Source organism: Elephas maximus, chromosome 10, assembly GCF_024166365.1.
Source record: "Elephas maximus indicus isolate mEleMax1 chromosome 10, mEleMax1 primary haplotype, whole genome shotgun sequence".
Classification (NCBI taxonomy): Eukaryota; Metazoa; Chordata; class Mammalia; order Proboscidea; family Elephantidae; genus Elephas; species Elephas maximus.
The window spans coordinates 5,171,353-5,193,459 of NC_064828.1; the positions used below are offsets into that span (position 1 = coordinate 5,171,353).

At 38.7% G+C, this 22,107-nt stretch overlaps 1 protein-coding gene across 1 annotated transcript in view; it reads left to right on the top strand.

The window, feature by feature from the left end:
• Nucleotides 1-22,107, top strand: part of ATP8B4 (ATPase phospholipid transporting 8B4 (putative)) — a 370,299-nt gene that overhangs the window by 315,550 nt on the left and 32,642 nt on the right. The window contains exons 21-24 of the mRNA XM_049897713.1: nucleotides 1,857-1,962; nucleotides 14,637-14,784; nucleotides 20,130-20,313; nucleotides 21,053-21,276. Of these exons, the coding sequence (XP_049753670.1) occupies nucleotides 1,857-1,962; nucleotides 14,637-14,784; nucleotides 20,130-20,313; nucleotides 21,053-21,276 (662 nt within the window). The remainder of the gene's footprint in view (nucleotides 1-1,856; nucleotides 1,963-14,636; nucleotides 14,785-20,129; nucleotides 20,314-21,052; nucleotides 21,277-22,107) is intronic.

Genomic DNA, 22,107 nt, shown 5'->3' on the forward strand with positions numbered 1-22,107 from the left:
AAAAAAGAAATTTAATATATTGCAAGAATTTATTATTGAGAAAGAAAACTAAGACAAACTAACAAGATACCTTCAACAGTATACCCTAGGGTCAGTTGACTGTCAGCCTCATTGCCTGTTTCTCTTAACTGTAATAGTTATACCTTTAGAGAATAATGGTATTAAAAATGTTTAACAACTGGTCCATATGAATGTCACCCGTAATGAGGACAGGTGTTGGTACAGCACTGAAGCAGGACACTGGAATCCTCTAGGTCATGTCTTTCGTTTCTAGATGGTAGGGAGGTTTGGGAGATTTTGGAGGAGGGGCCAAGGTGGAGGAAGGGCTTAGGAGAAGCTCAGGGCAGCGGCTGTTTATCAGCTGGTATGGAAATATTTTGGTATTTTAACAATCACTACAGCTGTCCCAGTGCAAAGTAGTTGAATTCCAGGACTGCCCATACAAACAGTGAGAATGGACCCACTTCCAATCATGACAAAAATGCTAAGCTACCAGAGAAAGAATTATTATGGTCAGAATACGAAGTTTTCTAAAATGGAAAAAGGGAATCAATACTTTGTGGATCTGTTGCTAGCAGTAATGGTGAAAACCAAAAATTATTTTATGCTTGACCATCAGTAAACTGAAAATACTCAATTAACTGGCACACACATTCTTCTAAGAGTCTACCTACCTGTTAGGTGTTTTTAAAAGTGCATTGGGGAATTTAGATGTGATAAATCAGTTGTCTATATCTTCTTCCAAATCACTGATTACAAAAAATAAACAGTAGAGAGTTGAGCCCAGTGGTGTTACTAGTAAGAGACTCCCTAGAATTTGATATTGATCAATGGGGACAGCTGTTCACTTAATTGCAAGCATCTGTAAGTTTACTATTATTTGGCTTCAATTTCTGTAGATTATACAAAGAGTGGAGCCCTGGTGGCACTGTGGTTAAGAGCTTGGCTGCTAATTAAAAGGTTGTCAGTTCAAACCCACCAGCTTGTCCTTGGAAACCCTATGGGGCAGTTATACTCTCTCCTATAGGGTTGCTATGGGTTGGAATTGACTCAACAGCAATGGGTTGTTTTTTTTTTTTTTTTTTTTTTAATACAAAGGATATGCTGAGATTTTATTAACTGACTTCCTTGATTTAGGATATATCCAATGACTCTACAGAGTTAACTAGAGTCTAGTGACTCCATACAGTTAGATAGAACCTAATGACTACTGAAAATGGAAGGGGTTACCTAACTAACCTAGGATCCGTTTCTGTAAAATTAGAAGAGGAACTGTTTAACATCATGTGATTCTCCAGTTCTCTAGTATCAGCAATGCTGGGTGATCATTGAGATGTTAGTCAAATCCCAAGTTTCTGCTCGTTTAATGGCAATGGTGCATGCAGGAGAACTTTAGAAATTTAGAGGAACATTTTTATTCAATTGTCTATTTTATGAGCTTTTGCCTTAATTTTTCTACATACCAGAACTGAACATTAGCTAAGTTTATAATTTTAGCTTTCAAAAGGCAGTATTTGAAACTTCTGGTAAAATATTTTATATTTCTGCATTTGACTATATCGTAAGATCTTAATATATTTTCATGAGTACATTTTGGGAATCAAAAGAGATTTTCGAAAGTAGATGAGAAGGACAGATCTATAGACGTTGTTACTTCACCAAGTGATGAACTTGATCATAGAACTCAAGTCTTTGAATTTCCCTCTGGGTCTCTTTCCTTTCATTGCCCATCATGCTCTGTTTGGCATTTTTTTTATAGGCTATTAAGAACTACAAGTATTGCTTTAAAACTTATGAAAAAGATACTTACGTTATTAAGTAATATTCTAACTCATTTGTGCTTCATTTTTTATCAGAAACTGCCATCAACATTGGTTATGCCTGCAACGTGCTGACTGATGACATGAATGAAGTGTTTGTTATAGCAGGAAACACCATGGTGGAAGTTAGAGAGGAACTCAGGTAAGTGCTAAAGGAAGGAGAAAAGACAAGAAGTGAAGAGGATAGGGAAAAAGGAAGATCGAAGAGTTGAGAAAGTAGAAAGGTAGTCTGTAGTGTCCTATGGTCCTAGCTTAGTACGGAGCTCTTTCTTTGTGTTTCCTAAGCTTCCATTCATTTTGACGACAAACCAAGGTAAGTTTAACATCAGAGATAACTCATTGGGTTCAGGTCTTCAACATTTTTCATTTACGTTATCTTCTAAAATTATACATTATTGAGTATCTGCTGTTCTTACATGGTGATCAGCGATCAGTACCATTGAAGGCACTTCTAAAAATACCAATTCCCTAGCTTCATTCTGATCTAAAAATTAAGTACCTTCAGGGGATGGGGCTGGGGGATATGTATTTTTAATAATTTTTATTGTGCTTTAAGTGAAAGTTACCGTTTCACTTTCACTTTGAGTCGGAATCGACTCGACGGCACTGGGTTAAGTGAAAGTTTACAAATCAAGTCAGTCTCTCACATATAAACTTACATACACCTTACTAAAAAACCTTACTACATACTCCCAATTAAAAAAAAAAATTTTTTTTTTTAATGAGTCAGCCTGCTCCCTCCTTCCAGTCTCTCTTTTCATGTCCATTTTGCCAGTTTCTAACCCCCTCTACCCTCCCATTTCCCCTCCAGACAGGAGATGCCAGCATAGTCTCAAGTGTCCACCTGATGCAAGTAGCTCACTCCTCATCAGCATCTCTCTCCAACCCATTGTCTAGTCCAATCCATGTCTGACGAGTTGGCTTCAGGAACGGTTCCTGTCCTGGGCCAACAAAAGGTTTTGGGACCATGACCGCTAGGGTCCTTCTAGTCTCAGTCAGACCATTAAGTATGGTCTTTTTATGAGAATTTGGGGTCTGCATCCCACTGTTCTCCTGCTCCCTCAGGGGTTCTCCGTTGTGTTCCCTGTCAGGGCAGTCATCGGTTGTGGCCGGGCACCATCTAGTTCTTCTGGTCTCAGGAAGATGTAGTATCTAGTTCATGTAGCCCTTTCTGTCTCTTGGGCTCATAATTACCTTGTGACCTTGGTGTTCTTCATTCTCCTTTGATTCAGGTAGGTTGAGACTCATTGATGCATCTTAGATGGCCGCTTGCTAGCATTTAAGACCCCAGACACCACTCTTCAAAGTGGGATGCAGAATGTTTTCTTAATAGATTTTATTTTGCCAATTGACTTAGATGTCCCCTGAAACCATAGTACCCAAACCCCTGCCCCCGCATCGCTGACCTTCGAAGCATTCAGTTTATTTAGGAAACTGCTTTTGGTTTAGTCCAGTTGTGCTGACCTCCCCTGTAATTAAGTGTTGTCCTTCCCTTCATCTAAAGTAGTTTTTACCTACAATCTAATTAGGAAATAATGCTCCCCCACCCTCCCTCCCTCCCCCCTCTCATAACCACAAAAGAATGTGTTCTTCTCAGTTTAAACTATTTCTCAAGATCTTATAATAGTGGTCTTATACGATATTTGTCCTTTTGCAACTGACTAATTTCACTCAGCTCTAATGCCTTCCAGGTTCCTCCATGTTATGAACTGTTTCACAGATTCCTCACTGTTCTTTATTGATGTGTAGTATTCCATTGTGTGAATACACCATAATTTATTTATTCATTCTTCTGTTTTTGGACACTTTGGTAGCTTCCTTCTTTTTGCTATTGTAAACAGTGCTGCAATAACATGGGTGTGCATATATCTGTTCGTGTAAAGGCTTTTATTTCTCCAGGATATATTCCAAGGAGTGGGATGCTGGGTCGTATGGTAGTTCTATTTCTAGCTTTTTAAGGAAATGCCAGATTGATTTCCAAAGTGGTTGTACCATTTTATATTCCCACCAGCAGTGTAGAAGTGTTCCAATCTCTGCACAGCCTCTCCAACATTTATTATTTTGTGTTTTTTGGATTAATGCCAGCCTTGTTGGAGTGAGATGGAATCTCATCGTAGTTTTAATTTGCATTTCTCTAATGGCTAATGATTGAGAGCATTTCCTCATGTATCTGTTAGCCACCTGAATGTCTTCTTTAGTGAAGTGCCTGTTCATATCCTTTGCCCAATTTTTAATTGGGTTGTTTGTCTTTTTGTGGTTGAGTTTTAGCAGAATCATGTCGATTTTAGCGATCGGGGGCTGGTCGGAGATGTCGTAGCTGAAATTTTTTTTCCAGTCTGTAGGTGGTCTTTTTACTCTTTTGGTGAAGTCTTCAGGTGAGCATAGGTGTTTGATTTTTAGAAGCTCCCAGTTATCTGGTTTCTCTTCGTAATTTTTAGTAGTGTTTTGTATTCTGTTTATACCTTGTATTAGGGCTCCCTAACATTGTTCCTATTTTTTCTTCCATGATGTTTCTCATTTTAGACTTTATGTTTAGTTTTTGTGCGTGGTGTGAGGTATGGGTCCTGTTTCATTTTTATGCAGATGGATATCCAGTTATTCCAGCACCAGTTGTTAAAAAGACTATCTTTTCCCCAATTAACTGACACTGGGCCTTTGTCAAATATCAGCTGCTCATATGTGGATGGATTTATATCTGGGTTCTCAATTCTGTTCCATTGGTCTATGTGTCTGTTGTTGTACCAGTACCAGGCTGTTTTGACTACTGTGGCTGTATAATATGTTCTAAAATCAGGTAAAGTAAGGCCTCGCATTTTGTTCTTCTTTTTCAGTAATGCTTTACTTATCTGGGGCTTCTTTCCCTTCCGGGGAATATGTATTTTAATAAGCACCTAGATGAAGCTTATGATCAGAAAATTTGGAAAACACAAAGTCGGTAGCATGTAAATTTGAAACAGATTCTTTCAGCACTGAAGAAAGTTGATATTTTGACACAGGTGTGACTGAGTCCGGATATACAATGCTTATGAGAAACAGAATCATGTGATATTTGTGTAAGGGTTGCATGATACTGGTATGTGCTGTGTAAATAACAATGTATATAAATATAAAACAAAGAACAAGCCAGTTGCCATTCTAACTCATGGGGACCCCATGTGTGTCAGAGTAGAACTGCACTCCATAGGATTTTCATGCTGTGACCTATGGAAGTAGATAGCCAGGCCTTTCTTTCCATGTGCCTGTGGATAGGTTTGAACGACCAACCTTTTGGCTAGTAGCTAAGTGCTAATCTGTTTGCACCACTGTCTTAGTCACCTGGTAACTAAGTAACAGAAATATTGCAAGTAGGTGGCTTTAACAAAGAGAAATTTATTCTCTCACAGTCTAAAAAAAAGTCTAGTAGGCTAAAAGTCCAAAGTCAGGGTGCCAGCTCCACGGGAAGACTTTCTCTGTTGGCTCTGTAGACTGTGATGGTTAAGATTGTGTGTCAACTTGGCTGGGCCACGATTCTCAGTGTTTTGGCAGTAGTTTAATGTTGTGATCACTTCCCTGTTGAGATTTGACATGTGATCACCCCCATGATGGCATCTGCTGTGTGTAGCCAATCAGGTGAAAGGGAGTTTCCTTGGGCATGTGGCCTACATCCAAATATAAGCGGATGTTCTGGCTTTTGCCTGCACTGTGTCCTTGGCTATGTGAATCAAGAGAAACCTCTGTCCTGATCCATGGACTTGGGACATCTCAGCTTCTACAACTGCCTGAGCCATTTCTTTGATATGAATCTCTCTCTATATATATTTATACGCTTTGTTGATTTTGCTTCTCTAGAGAACCCAGCCTAAGACATAGACCATATTATTATCTGATTCAAGATGGCCAATACTGTCCATTTCAGTTCACTAATGCCTAGGATATCAATGTTTATGCATTCCATTTAATTTTTGATGACTTCCAATTTTCCTAAATTCATACTTCATGCATTCCATGTTCTGATTATTAATGGTTATTTGCAGCTGTTTCTTCTCATTTTGAGTTGTGCCACATCAGCAAATGAAAATTGGCAAATACTTTGAGGAGGCAGCTCTTCCCCAGGGCCTTCCAACCTGAGGGGCTCATCTTCTGGCACTATAGCAGACAATGTTCTGCTGCTAGTCACAAAGTTTTCACTGGCCAGTTTTCTCAGAAGCAGACTGCCAGATCCTTCTTCCTAGCCTGTATTAGTCTGGAAGCTCCACTGAAACCTGTCCACCATGGGTGACCCTGCTGGTATTTGAAATACCAGTGGCATAGCTTCCAGTATCACAGCAACATGAAAGCCACCGCAGTATGACAAACTGATGGATGTGTGGGGATATATAAATATGTAAGTGCCCAAATTGAACGTAGAAGTGGACAAACATTAGATTTTGAGAAATAATGTTTCTTAAAATATCCTAGTTTGTTTTATCTCTTTATTTTCTGTTACTTCATTTAGAGGAAAACATATTTAAAATTCCACGTAATTATTTCCCTAGCAGTTCTTAAATTGCTGTATTACAATAATTTTTACATGTTGTTGCCTATAGTAGCTTCTCTAACCTCAATCCACTTTGGGTCTGGCCAAGCAGATTTTTGACTTGAAGGCAAACTTAGAATGCTTGTTACATTCTAAAATAGGGCTAACCTTCCTTCAACACAACAATAGAGCATTATGGGCTTCCTTAATGTGTCTTCATCTTTTATACCACAGGTACTTATGTTCCTGAAAGGAAATATTTAATGTCAATGCCACCTATTGATATTTCCAGATCAAATCTTTCAACTTTACCATGTCTTATAAACAGGTTTTAAAAAACCTCCTTCTTTAGATGACCTTTTATATTTTGGGGAATTTGACACTTGCTGAAGGAAGATAGATGTTAGATTTAGATTCTAATAAACCTATTGCTAAATTCTCCAGGACAGTCTCTGAGACACTATTGTAAGTAGTCTCCATGTCTCATTTAATTCTCAAAGCCACCCAATACTAGATACCATCATTTTCCCTTTATAGGTTAGGAAATTGAGGCAAATATAGGTTAAGAAATTTGACCAAACTTTCACAGCTAGTCAGTGCTTCAGCTAGGATTTGAATCTAGGTAGTGTGACTCCCGAGCCTGTACACTTAATCACTTGCTGTGTGCCTCCCTAAACACATTTTAGATGTCTTCTTACTCCCTTTAAATAATTAATCTAAAAAAGATATTTGTTGAGGCATCTTACAACTTCACTTGAGAGTCGTCTGACACTGAATTAGCAACTGGAGTCAAAATACATCTCACGGGAGACAGCCAGATATAAGAAGAAGGGGACACTTCGTATTAGCTGGATCTGTCTGAGCTGGAATCCCAGCTCCACGTTCGCTGGCTGGCTGAGTGACTTTTAATATGTTCTTTAGCCTCTCTCTGCTTGGTTTCCTTATCTGGGGATGGGGATAAAAATATCTTGCATATTTTATTTTGAAGATTAAATGAGATAATGTCAAGCTTTGTGGCTGTTCAGTGAGCATCCTTCCATCTTCCGCCTTTTCCTTTCTCTGTTTCCTCCCATTCCCCTTCCCTCTTTCAGTCGTTTTTCCAAATCTTTCCACCAACGAGGACTACTTTTGTTAATATCTACTCAAAGGCCCTATGGAGTCCCTCATTAAAATTATGCAAATTATAATAATAAAATTATACCAATAATAATTCACTAGATTTCCCAGTTTTTATTGGGCAAAGACATATACAGTTCCCAGTCATAGCTTCTAACCAGCATACTATAGCAGTTTCCCACACCACGTTGATGTAATGGTAGCCAAAAGTAACACAAAACAAAAATAACATTAGTGAGTCTATGCATTCATATCATAGGCAAATCTGCATTTTTCTCTAAGCTTCTTAAGATATTGAAAATAGCATGTTGGCCCCTATTATAACCTCTATGAATCCATCTTCTCAATTGGCTACAGTGGATAGAGATACTGCAGGTTGATCAAACAGGAATACAAATGCATAGAAACATGAAAAAAAAAATCATGTTATATTCCAGGAACAATATTCCAAGTTGTAGCTAGGGTGCATAATAAAGCTAAGGGTGAAGGTGGTATTTTAGAGATAACATTGGAGACACATTGATTGATTTACAAGACAACATGATTAGACTTTATCCTGACGGTATGGGGTAGATATGGGTGGCTTCTAAGCAGAAGAGTGAAGTGTTCAATTTTGCATTTTAGAAATAACGCTCTAGTGGCAGGATGGATGGATCATGTTTGGATGGGACAATGAGTGAATGGGACAAGGAGATGAATCCAGAGGCTGTTGAAATAGCAGAGTTTAGAGATGATGAGGGTTGAATTTAGGCAGCAAGGCTGTGACAGGTCGGAAGGAAAGAGTGGGATGAAATTGACAACTAGTTTGGAGGTAGAAAGGATAAGACCTGGAATTTGATTGGGTGTGAAGAAGACAAATGGAAGGATGCTGTGTCATTTCGAGCTCGTAAGCCAAAACCAAGCCAAACCCGTTGCCGTCGAGTTGATTTCTACTCATAGCGACTCTATAGGACAGAGTAGAACTGGCCCATACAGTTTCTAAGGAGCACCTGATGGATACAAACTGCCAACCTTTTAGTTAGCAGCCGTAGGTAGCTCTTAACCACTACGCCACCAGGGTTTCCATCTAGCTTATATAGCAGGTATGGCTTTCACAGTCCAGAGTACACTCTGGCATGCAAAAGCAAAAACTTGTTAAATTTTCTAAAACTGAACTTGAATCCGTTTTCTGCCTCAAAACAGAACAATTAAACTGGATGTTTTTGGTTAAGTTTAGTTTGAGTCTGGGCTGCACAACTTCCTCATCTGTCACTGATCATCAGCGTCTCTTCTGCAGGCATTTGGCACTTCCTCTTTCTGAGTCCCTCTCTGGTCTCTGGTCTCCTTGGGTTGCTGGCTTTACCTCTCCCTCTCGACTGACTTCTACATCCTCCTGGGGAAAGAGGAGGGAAAGTTTGGTTGCTCTCCTCCATCTTTCTGGGGCTAAGAAGCTTGGACTCTCTCACAGGGTCCTCACCGTTACATCCCTTTTCTCTACTATTCCTGTGTGACTGCACCTCACCGGGAAGCAAGCACCCCTCTGCACTCAGACCCCCAAAGCTATCTGAGCCTCCTACTACCCACACTGTTCTGCCATCCCCCGCCAGTCCAGGGTGTGGGGCAGCTCCTTTTAGGGACTCACCAGCATCTAAGTCCCTTCCTCTTTCAAGTCCCTGGGATAGGAGATGCAGAAAAGAGGTCATTTCTTTCTAGACTGTTGCTTATGGAACATTTTATGTCCTGATTGCTTAAAGGATTAGTCTTTTGTGACTCCAAGAAACTTTTTTCTTTCCTCTTGAAAAGCCCAATTAAGTGAAATTCCAGGCTGCTGGAATTCAGAATGACAGCGATGACATGCGTTTCAAGAGCCTATTGGGTGTTCAAAAGCAGAAATTTGACTTTTTTCCGCCCTCTGTATTTGGCTCTGTCAGATGCCCCTGAGGCAGAGCATGTTGCTGACTAAATAAAGAGGCTCACCTATGGTAGTGGTAGTAACTGGAAAGAGGTGGGAAAATAAAGTTAGTATCTCAAAATTTTATCAAGCTAAATTTGGTTGACTAAGTAGAAGACATAACTATCATTAAGTGGGAGGAATTTGGGTAAATATGAATTCTTATATACTGTTGTTGGCAGTGTTAATTGGTAAAAACTTTCTAGAGGGGAACCTAGCAATATATTTCAAAATCTCAAAATATATATGCTTTTCACCCAAAGATTCCCACTTTCAGGAATTTACCTAAAGAAAATAATCGGACGAAATATATGAATATGTATGTAAAGGAATATTCACTGCTGTGGCACTGGGTTTTATCAATTATAATAATAGAAATTAGAAATAACTCACATACCCAGCCATGAGGAATTTTGTTAACAACTATGACATATACATGCTGTTAAGTACTGTGCAGTCATTTAAAGTAACTATATATTTATTGGCATTGGAGGATGTTCATGATATATTGGTTAAGTGCTAGATGAAATTACAAAACACCAGGCATAGTATAATCCTCCCTTTTTTTTTTTTACAAAACTATTGGTGTATATATACGTGTGTGCATATAAAACGCTGTATTTCTATATCTATATTTATCAACCTACCTACCTGTGAGGAAACTCTGGTGGCGTAGTGGTTAAGTGCTACAGCTGCTAACCAAGAGGTTGGCAGTTCGAATCCACCAGGCGCTCCTTGGAAACTCTATTGGGCAGTTCTGCTCTGTCCTATAGGGTCGCTATGAGTCAGAATTGACTTGACGGCAGTGGGTACCTACCTGTCAATTCCAGGAGGACATATACAATGGCCCCATCTGGATGATAGGATTATAGGTTTTATTTACTTCTTTACGGCTTTTTGTGTTTTCTGAAGTTGCAGTAATGACCATGCAATGCTTTTACAATTAGATTAAAAAAAAATGTTCATTTTTTAATGAAAGGAAAAAATATTAAGATAGGAAAAAAGAAAGACTTTCCATTTAGACTTAATATTTCAGGACCCTTGAGGCCTCCTTGCTGAAGTGATAGGTGGATGATATGTTTATTGCAACTCACACCTTGAGGTAACCCCATTCTTAGAGTCAAAGAGAGGCAATGCATAGAATACAGTCTTACATTTCCTTTTATAATTAATATAAATTATAATACATTTATATCATAATTAATACTAGAATTGGGGGAAAAAAGAGCATTCAAGAAAAGTTATCACTCCAAGGTCCTCTCTGCACTCCCGGACTGGCTACTTAGATCTAAATCCATAGATTTAAGGATGAAATATTGAAATCATAAGTTTGACCATTCAGTTTTCTTATGTTATCTTTTGAGTTCAATGGGAGTTCATGCAAAAAAAAAAAAAAAGTGTATCAAAATAACAGGATCTGAGTGATAGTAACTATTGAAAGGAAATGACCTAAATGCTTATACTTAAACCTGTCAAGTGCGTTTAGATTACTTCATAAACATGGATATGAGGTTTTCATGCGTATCATGCATACGGCTTGTTTCAAATTTAGTGTCATAGAACCATTTTTGACACTTTGAGCCCGGGGTTAATTTTGCTGCCATAGCTGCTTTAGTATTAAGGGCATGGCCAGAAATCTACAATTTAAACTCTGCTATGGTTTCTCAGAATCTTATAACGTCGATTATATGTCTTCTGCCAAAAGGAAAATAGACTGAGTATAATTTTGATTGATCTGAATGGTGAGCTCATTTCATATTTTATTTTTATAGCATTTATCACGTCCTTACTAGAAAAATTCATGTCTTATAGCTAATTAAACCATGAAGTTATTTCACTGCTTCCGAGAGGTATGCCAGTGATATACCTTGGAAATGATATACCTTGGAAATGATATACCTTGGAAATGATACATCCTGTTTAATCAACAAAATATGCATTGTTTTTTTTAACACCTTCTCAGTGGAATGTTATTTGTTTGAATGAGCAGAGTTCTCAAATATAAATGGCTTCAGGGCCAGACGGGTAACATAAGTTGTGTGATCTGGGCTATGTATAAGACATTAGGGAGTGGTGGGGCCTTTGGTGAAGGGGAACATCATGTCTTCCATAAAGTCATATGGATTATTAAAAATACCATGCGGGTGAAATAAAATACAACTTGGTCATAATTCCCAAGTTCTGGTCACCCAGAAAAAAATGTTCTAGTAGGTTAAATTTCTATTATAAACTAAAACTTTGGAGCACTAAATAATCTTGAGATCTTCTAATATACAAAAATATAAAGTTGAGCAGCTGCCCAAATTTTCATAGCTGGTATCTATTTTGACTTTTTGGTGCCTCATTCTGATTGGTTGGTTCCCTTCCCTAATTTCTAACAAAGAAACTGGTAGTAAGGAATGGACATGGGACTTGAAATCAAGATTTCATGTACTTTCTCCCTTTCTTTATTGTGGGCAGGGTAGTGCTGTCCTTACCTGCTCCCCTGGTACAGTGTCAGAGTAGTGAAATAGAGGCAGCCTGTGGCTGATTGTACCTGTAAACCGTTTGGTGTAGTAGACAGAGAAATAGGTATTTGATGACCAGGGTTCTAGCCCTGGGTGCTTCACTCACTAATCAAGTTGGAAAGAGGTTGGATCATTTGGCCATGGGCACATGCGATCTTAGCAGCAAACCATGGACTTGAACCTAGGTCTCCAGATTCCATGTCCAATGTTCTAGCCTTTGTACCAAAGCCAAGATTGTCTTCATTTAAACATGGTGTCATGGTTTCAAACCATATCCTAACAGGTCCTTTTAATATTTAAAGGTAGAGTGCCTTAATAGGGCTGACAAAAATGCTTGTTTCCCTACCATCTCTGTTCTTCTTGACAGACTGCATGCAAGCCAGTATGGGACTAATTGTGCTTTGCTATTCTTGTGATGGCACAGGGCTGTGAATGCCGCTGTTGCCTCAACCATTAATACGTTTCTGCATGCCAACATTGTAATAAACTGCACTTCATTACGGAGCTTGGAAAAAACAAGCACAGTTTTGTTTTAGCATTTGTTATTTGTATTCCGTGGTTATGCATTGTGTGCATGCCTGCAAAGATGTATAGTTCATATTCACTGAAGAGGGTTATGTGTGGTTTTCCCCCCTACTAATATATATATATACATATATAGTGTGTGTGTGTGAGAGAGAGAACCAACTGGTGTTTGAAGAGCTAAGTTCCAGGGAAAAAAAGGAATGACTGCTATAGACATGGGTAGAGGTCTAAAACTGTGGGCACCCTCTCTGGTGAGGAGACACTGGCCTCTGGAAGGGGGCGGGAATACAATGGGAATTTAAGCAGATCTGGAAAAACTGCCCCTTTTCTGCCTGGAAAAGGGTTCATGTGAGATGTGAGGATGACAGTTTAGGGGAAAAAAAAGTCCTAAGTAAATAGAATTTCAGCCAATGCTTTCATGAACTTCACCCTTCTTTGGAATGTTTTCTTTCTCTGGGAGGAAAACAGAGGTTGAGTCATTTATACATCATGAGTGAGAACTTCACTAAAAAGGAAAACACATGAGTTGTTTTCCCTTCGGTGCTTTCTTAAAAGTCAATTTGTGAGCTCTGCAAGCTTGTCAAAGAAATGGAGAAGTGTTCATTTCTAAAGAACTCATCTCCTTTACCTTCTTTGTTCTATGGGACTGTAAATCTTCATAGCTCGGAGGACTCCTTACCATGATTATGTGATGCAAAAGCTTGATCCTCCCACTTATGACAACGATTTGTCATGTCTGATCGGCCTCCCTCTCCCCACCCTAACCCCCTAAATTTCACATGTATCACTCTGACTTTATGATTCTTTTTCTTTGATTCTGCAAACTGTTAAATGTATGATATCATCCTTGGAGCCGGGGGCATGTCACCTCTGGGTTCCTACATGCAGGCTGTCATTTTGATCCTGAACAGCAGAAGGAGATGTTGAGCCAGGAGATGTTTAAAAAAAAAAAAAAAAACTTAGTATGTAAACAATTAGTGGTACATTCAAATAATTACAAGGCTGAGGGCTAAAATGGTTTTTTTTTTTTTTTATAGCAAACATTCCCCAACATTCTCTTCTTTCAGAGGAGCCTCAAAATAAAACCATTTTCATAAGTGTTTTCTACATAGAATGAGCCTTCAGGGAATCGTTTCGTTTTGATGTAAGCCAAAACATTCCGTTTTCTGGCCTATCTTGGATTCCCAGTTTTCTCATGGGTACTCATTTTATATATGCGAGTTGGAGCCTGATGTGTTAGTGGCTGACTCGAGTGCCCATCGGCAGGGAGCGTGGTGGGCTGAGTCCTCTGCTCCAGCAGTAGGTGAAGTGAAGCTTCTGTAGTCAGACTGACTTATGCTGTGCTACTTTGAAGACTGTCATCCATTTATTATGAAGTCAAGGGTCCTTGGAGAGGAAATTTGCATTCCTTTAAAGGCATCATCTTTCCAATTTGAAGGGAACAGTACAATGCCACTTCCCAGGATGGAATGTCACCATAAAATCATCCTCTTAGACAGCCAAGAAGGAGGAGATGTGGGCAGGACTGCTTCCCAGCCACTGCTGATTAGGTTAGGGCATTCGGAGGGTTTTCCATGTGGGAGGACCTCTCCATTGGGACATCTGTAGTGTCTTTCCCAGAAGACTTACTCTATTGTTTGAGCCAATGAGTACAATTTTTGCTTAAAATACATTATTATAATGACTGTGTCAATTCAGTAAATACCATCATTTATTTTTATTGTCATTAAAAAGAAAAAAAAAGCTTCTCTGAGAATTCTTTTAAGCTGTATCACATTACATTGTTTTGCAAATAGATGAATTTATCTTATGTATAAAGATGCCCTGGAATTCCTAGATTTCTTTAATTTTCTTTAGTCTTTCACGTTCCGTTATTTAACAATATTGCGCATCAGATCAGTCTTTCTTAAGCCTTTGAAGCTCTGACAACATTATGTACCGAACTTATCAAGAGACCCTGGTTCAAACCCAGCTCAAAATGGTGATTTAGCTTTTAGGTAATTTGAAACATTCAAGATGATTCTGTTTTTGTTATGTTTACCCTCCTACTTCCTGGAATTTGGAATTTGCTATGGTATCCCCATCGCAAAGAATTATCCATCTAGCTCACTGAAACTGGATCTTACGCCACAGCCTGTCTGAATAGTGCTGAAGCGATTTACCTCTAGGTCGCTCTCTTGTTAGAGTTAATAGGTACGCTCTGTATACTTCGTTATAATTTGCTTTTCCTCTCCTTCTTTAAGGAAAGCAAAGGAAAATTTGTTTGGACAAAGCAGAAGTTTTTCCAATGGCCATGTAGTTTGGGAAAAAAAGCAGCATCTGGAGCTGGATTCAATTGTAGAAGAAACCGTAACAGGAGATTATGCCTTAATCATAAATGGTCACAGTTTGGTGAGTTCGCTTAAGGCTTTTGTTCTTTCTTCTTCTTCACCTCAATAATCATCTCTACTGTGCTGTCATAATGAAACCTCCTTTCGAGTTTTCCAAACAAATGACACTAGTAGAAACGGTGTACACAAAGATTTCCTATTTGCAAAGGGAAGGGAAACTTCTAGTATATATTTCATACATTATTGTTTGAACCACTACAGTGAAGGGGAGACTTCAAAGAAATACTGAATTCACAGACTATCAGTCTTCTCTAAATAACTGTAGAACATTTAGCAGTATGATTTAAGTGTTTTTCTCATGGGGGAAGTGTGTCACAGCTCACTGTTATTTAATTAAATAATGCAACTGGATGGATGTATTGTAATTATGGCTCTTGTTAATGTTTGTGATTTGCAGAGCTCAACTTGACCTTCATATAATTACCACATCAAATTATTGCCATTAAGATACCTCTAGTGGTTTTTCTAAATAGCCGCATCTTACAGCAATGCCAAACAATTTGCTTTGATTAGGAAGTCTGGTTCTTGTCATAATAGAATAAACTTGTATTGCACGTTTAATGTAGTTCAGCTTCCAAATCTTGAACAAATATCAAAACACTCCTCTGAGTTTCTAATTTAAAAGACAAAAGCTCCAATTGCACTTCACCAAAATTATCATTTATATGTACAAAGAGCTAATCTTGAATCTTTCTCTGGCTTTGATGATCATTTTTCACTTTCAGTGTCTGGAAAATAAGTGTATCATCTTGTAGACAGTTTCTTAGAGGACAAAAGAAGTTGAATATGGGTGTATTGTATTTCCCCTTGTGATCAGCTGTCTGTTAGCTCATAGTGCTTAGAGCATTATCCAGCTGGATTCCAGACGTAATGATGTGTTGCCTTCTACACCATGGAAAGTTACAGAGCTCAGCTGCAGGCCAAGCTCAGCTGAAAGTTTTCCCAGATGACAGGAACCTCCTCTCCCTTACACAAATGAACAGCAACTGAAAATTCTGAGCCTCCCAGCTGGGACTTGGGCCTGGTAGCCTCCATGTTGAATTGCCCAGCAACCACAATGTGGAAAGGGTCCCTACTAAGTTCTGCTTTGACTTTCTCTCAGGCTCAAAGAAGCCAGTGTGTGGTAGAATTAGAGTACTCAGGCAGCTACATTCCCTCTTCTCTATTTCTGTCTCTTAATAAGTTGAAAAAAGAAGATGAGATAGCTGCTCTTCAAGAACCCTTCAGCTTCAAATCCTGAAGCTCATGAGACCGTTAGATGTCAATTTTCATTTAAGGAGACTTAATCACATTTCTGTTAGTATAGTCAGATTTTTTTTTTTACAAAGAAATCATGATTCCAGTTTGCTCAAATCTTGATTCTTTGCAGAATGTAATTGGGTCTTTTTGTTTTAGAGTCCTACTTTGGTTTTTTACTTGTTGATAATAAGAAAGAAGGAAAAAAGGGACCATTTTGAGTAAGACAGTTTGTTACATACTTTCTCTTTCAGAAAGGGAGATCATATTTGAGAATGCAAAATCATCATCTCCCCCTAGGAATTACTGACTCATACATAAGAATTTTCTATACCAGAACCACATTTTTTTTTTCATCGTGGTTTAGGTGAAAGTTCACAGCTCAAGTTAATTTCTCATACAAAAATTTATACACATGTTGTTATGTGACATTAGTTACAATTCCTATAACCGCCCCTTTCCAACCCAGGTTTTTTGTGTCCATTCAACCAGTTCCTGTCCTTTCTTGACGTTTCATCCCACCTCTGGACAGGAGCTGCCCGTTTGGTCTCATATATCTGATTGAACTAAGAAGCACACTCTTTACAAGTATTATTTTATGTTTTATACTCCCATCTAATCTTTGAAGAGTGGGCTTCAGGAATGGTTTTAGTTCTGGGTTAACAGAACATCCGGAGGCCATGGCTTTGGAGGTTCTTCCAGTCTCAGTCAAACCATTATATCTGGTCTTTTTTCATGAATTTGAGTTCTGCTCCACACTTTTCTCCTGCTTCTTCAGGGACTCTCTGTTGTGTTCTCTGTCAGGGCGGTCATTGATGGCACCATCTAGTTATTCTGGTCTCAGGCTGATGGAGTCTCTGGTTTACGTAGCCCTTTTGTCTTTTGGGCTAATATTTTTCTTGTGTCTTTTGTGTTCTTCATTCTCCTTTGCTCCAGGTGGGTTGGGACCAATTGATGCATCTTAGATGGCCGCTCACAAGCTTTTAAGAGCCCAGATGCCACTCACCAAAGTGGGATGCAGATCATTTTCTTAGCCACCTTTTTTATGCCAATTGACGTAGATGTTCCCCAAAACCATGGTCACCAGGCTTCAGCCCCAGCTACTCTGTCCCTCAAAGTGTTTGGGTGTGTTCAGGAAGCTTCACAGCTTTTGCTTTAGTCCAGTTGTGCTGACTTTCTGTGTACTGTGTGTTGTCCTTTCCTTCACCTAAGATGATTCTTGTCTACTGTCTAGTTAGTGAGCTCCTCTCTCCCTCCCTCCCCACCCTCAGAACCATCAAAGAATGTTTTCTTCTGTGTTTAAACCTTTTCTTGAGTTCTTATAATAGTAGTCTCATACAATATTTGTCCTTTTGTGACTGACTAATTTCACTCAAAAGAAGATGGAAGGAACACACGGAGTCATTATACCAAAAAGAATTAGTTGATGTTCAACCATTTCAAGAGGTGACATATGATCAGGAACCGATGGTACTGAAGGAAGAAGTCCAAGTGCTCTGAAGGCGCTGACAAAAAACAAGGCTCCAGGAATTGATGGAATATCAATTGAGATGTTTCAACAAACAGATGCATCGCTGGAGGTGCTCACTCATCTATGCCAAGAAATATGGAAGACAGCTTTCTGGCCAATTGACTGGAAGAGATCCATATTTATGCCTATTCTCGAGAAAGGTGATCCAACCAAATCTGGAAATTATAGAACAATATCATTAATATCACACGCAAGCAAAATTTTGCTGAAGATCATTCAAAAACGGCTGCAGCAGCATATCAACAGGGAACTGCCAAAAATTCAGGCTGGTTTCAGAAGAGGACATGGAACCAGAGATATCATTACTGATGTCAGATGGATCCTGACTGAAAGCAGAGAATACCAAAAGAATGTTTACCTGTGTTTTATTGACTATGCAAAGGCATTTGACTGTGTGGATCATAACAAATTATGGAAAACATTGCGAAGAATGGGAATTCCAGAACACTTAATTGTGCTCATACATCAAGAGGCAGTTGTTCAGACAGAACAAGGGGATACCAAATGGTTTAAAGTCAGGAAAGGTGTGCATCAGGGTTGTATTCTTTCACCATACCTATTCAATCAATCTGTATGCTGAGCAAATAATCCAAGAAGCTGGACTATATAAGGAAGAACGGGGCATCAGGCTTGGAGGAAGACTCATTAACAACCTGTGTTATGCAGATGACACAATCTTACTTGCTGAAAGTGAAGAGGACTTGAAGCACTTACTAATGAAGGTCAAAGACCACAACTGGACCAATGAGCAACATCATAATAAACAGAGAAAAGATTGAAGTTGTCAAAGATTTCATTTTACTTGGATCCACAATCAACAGCCATGGAAGCAGCAGTCAAGAAATCAAAAGACGCATTGCATTGGGTAAATCTGCTGCAAAGGAGCTCTTTAAAGTGTTGAAGAGCAAAGATGTCACCTTGAAGACTAAGGTGCACCTGATCCAAGCTATGGTATTTTCAATCGCATCATATGTATGTGAAAGCTGGACAATGAATAAGGAAGACTGGAGAATTGATGCCTTTGAATTGTGGTGTTGGTGAAGAATATTGAATATACCATGGACTGCCAAAAGAACGAACAAATCTGTCTTAGAAGAAGTACAACCAGAATGCTCCTTAGAAGCAAGGTTGGTGAGACTGTGTCTTACATACTTTGGACATGTTATCAGTAGGGATCAGTCCCTGGAGAAGGGCATCATGCTTGGCACAGTACAGGGTCAGCAGAAAAGAGGAAGACCCTCAACTAAGTGGATTTACACAGTGGCTGCGACAATGAGCTCAAGCGTAACAATGATTGTAAGGATGGCTTAGGACCAGGCAGTGTTTCGTTCTGTTGTGCATAGAGTCGCTATGAGTCAGAACCGACTCGATGGCACCTAACAACAACAAGAATAGGATGCAGAGATAAGAGTATGAATATTTCTCTTGTGGTAGAGGTGATCACACAGTGGTATCACAAATGCTAGAAAAGAGGAATGAACACCATGCTTTGAAAGTATGGAGGCAGGCACATTTAAGTCCTCTTGGGAAAGTCAGGGAAGATTTGTTGGAGGAAATAATATTTTCAGGTAGAGGAAATAGCAAGAGTAAAGGCACAGAGGCAAAAAAACCTGTAAAATCATGGGAAACAGGCAATTTGACATGATGGGAATAAAGAGTATATCTAAAGGTGATGGTAGAAGATAAAATTCAAAAGGAAGGTAGAGGCTAGATGTAAAGAGCTGTGAATGTCTTACCAAGGAACTTAGAGTGAAAAGTTTCTCACTGATTATTCAAAGATTCTTTCAAAGATACCAGTGACTTAATGTTTAGATGGATTCTTGTTTCTTAATATGCTTATTAAATAGTATACAGTGATAAGTTTTCTACAAGAAAAATCATGCAGTTAATTGGAAGGGATTGTGTTCTCTTTTATAGTAATTTCTTGGCAGATAAAATCATAGCAATTTCTTGGTGGATAAAGTCTCTTATGTTTTTGGAGGTGACCAAGGGTGGAGACAGTCAGGGAATCCTGTCCAAGACATGGGCTGCATGCCACCCTTTGCACAGGCTTCTCTTGATTTCAGTCACTAAGTTCTTCAAGTGCCTTTCTCCAGATCATATGCTTTTTGTCTTGCCCAGCATTAACAACCACAGTAACAAACACCAAATATGCAAGACAATAATGCAAAGAAAATGATTCCATCATGTAGAAAAAATAAATCACCATCATTTTGTAGCTCATTGTAAACTTGGTGAGATGGGGTGTCAATTCTGTTTTTTAGTGGTTTCTAGAACTTCTCCAGCATTTAACTGTATCTCTCCAATGAAGCATGATGAGGTGTCAAGGAGGACACACAAAAGGGGCTTTCTTTTACCTTTTTTAAAAAATTCCTTGGCATTTAATAGGGGTTCAATATTCATTTCTTTAGTTAATTTTTATTGCTTGTGTTGCCCAAATCGATAATGATTTGTTGAAGTGAATTAAACTGTATAGAAAAAATCAGTTGAGAAAGGAGAAATTTGCTTCCCAAATTACATCTCTCATTCATTGTTTCATGATCCTTTCTGGAATTTTTTTTTTTTTAATAATAACATAGGCTCATGCCTTAGAAAGTGATGTCAAGAATGATTTCCTAGAACTTGCCTGCATGTGTAAGACTGTGGTGTGCTGCCGAGTCACCCCGCTCCAGAAAGCCCAGGTAGTAGAGCTGGTGAAGAAGCACAGAAATGCCGTCACTTTGGCCATCGGTGATGGAGCCAATGACGTCAGCATGATCAAAAGTAAGAGACCATTTGCTCAATGGGGCATGCTAGATACACAGTGTCCTCAAGTTTAGCATTTGGTAATATGCCATAGAGATTGATTAAAATTGGTTTTTGCCGGTGGTTCTGAAATGGATGATACTTTCTGGGCTCAACATGTTGATCATTATTAGCATTTATCAAAATACCGCTTTGTCTTTAATTAAATCATCTGCATATTTTCAGGCTAGGACAGGACATCGGTGACTTCATACAGTTTGGGGAAGTAAGTTCCTGTAGTGTAGAGGAAACCATGGATCCAGAGTCATAAGACTTGAGTTTAGTCCCAGTTTTGCCATTTACGAATTCTAGAACTTATATAAATTACTGAACTTTTCAGAGCCCAATTTCCTCTTTTGTAAAACTAGGATAAATACCTAACTACCATGAGTGTTTTGTGAGATAACCAAAAAACCAAAGCCATTGCCATCAAGCCAATTCCGGCTCATAGCAACCCTATAGGACAAAGTAGGACTGCCCCATACAGTTTCCAAGGAGCACCTGGTGGATTCAAACTGCAGACCTTTTCATTAGCAACTGTAGCTCTTCACCACTACACCACCAGTGGTCCATGAGCTAGTATATGTGAAAAAACTATAACTGTTTATAGCTGTAAGGTTTCCATAAATAAAGAATAACATGAAAGAAGAATGACAGGCTCTCAAAAGAGATTGTGTCTTTGTTTTGGGAATGAACATGTTCCTCCTTTCCTTCGTAGGTGCACACATCGGCATTGGCATCAGCGGCCAGGAGGGACTGCAGGCAGTCTTGGCCAGTGACTATTCGTTTGCACAGTTTAGATACCTCCAAAGGCTTCTCCTTGTTCACGGAAGGTGGTCCTATTTCCGAATGTGCAAATTCTTACGCTATTTCTTCTATAAGAATTTTGCATTCACACTTGTGCATTTCTGGTTTGGTTTCTTCTGTGGTTTCTCAGCCCAGGTTGGTAAAAAGCACTTTTCTTTCCTTAATAAGATCCTCTGAATTGCAGATGGCTCTCCTTCGTGGCTGTTTACTAATAAATAGAGCATTTTTAAATACATAATACAAGTGACAGTACACAATTACATAATTGATAGTTGACTTGAACTTTGAACCCAAGAAAAATATATATTTAACTGGAGTTTTATTTTTTTTCTTATTTACATAGTAATCAATAAGTACTCCTTCTTATGCATTTTTGAGTTTTTACTTGAATGTTTTAGAAAGATAACAGGTAAGCTTAATGGAGAGTTTCAATTCAGAAGTCTAAGAAACACTAACAAGAAATGTTGAGGTATCTTTATGAGGAAAGGGGTCACTTGCCCAACACACTGAATGTATATTGGCTGAGAATTAATGTGTTTTAAATCAAGGAGAAGTAATTGATACCATGATGTCAAGGTTGTTTTGACAGCAATTCATCAGGTAAAAATGGATTTGTAGATAATATTGGTAGCAAGAAAGAAAATTAGCAAATTCATGAGTTTGGGCTCTATTTTTATATCTACTTATATTCATTTTAAAGGATAGTTATTTAACCCTGTGTCTTAGATATCAGGAAAGTTTTGTCCTGCGTAGCAACTGTGAAATGTAAGATCTATAGCACTGAAATACATTTATGAATAAAAATAAATTCCACTGAAAATTTGAGTGCAGGTTTTATACCATTAATATTTTGGACAACAAAAGAAAAAAGCTGTCCAGGAAAATGAAGTGGTAAACATAACTCTTATAAAGAATTCTTCAGTTGTCCTTACTTCATTTTGGGTTTAATCAGTGATACTGGTTTTA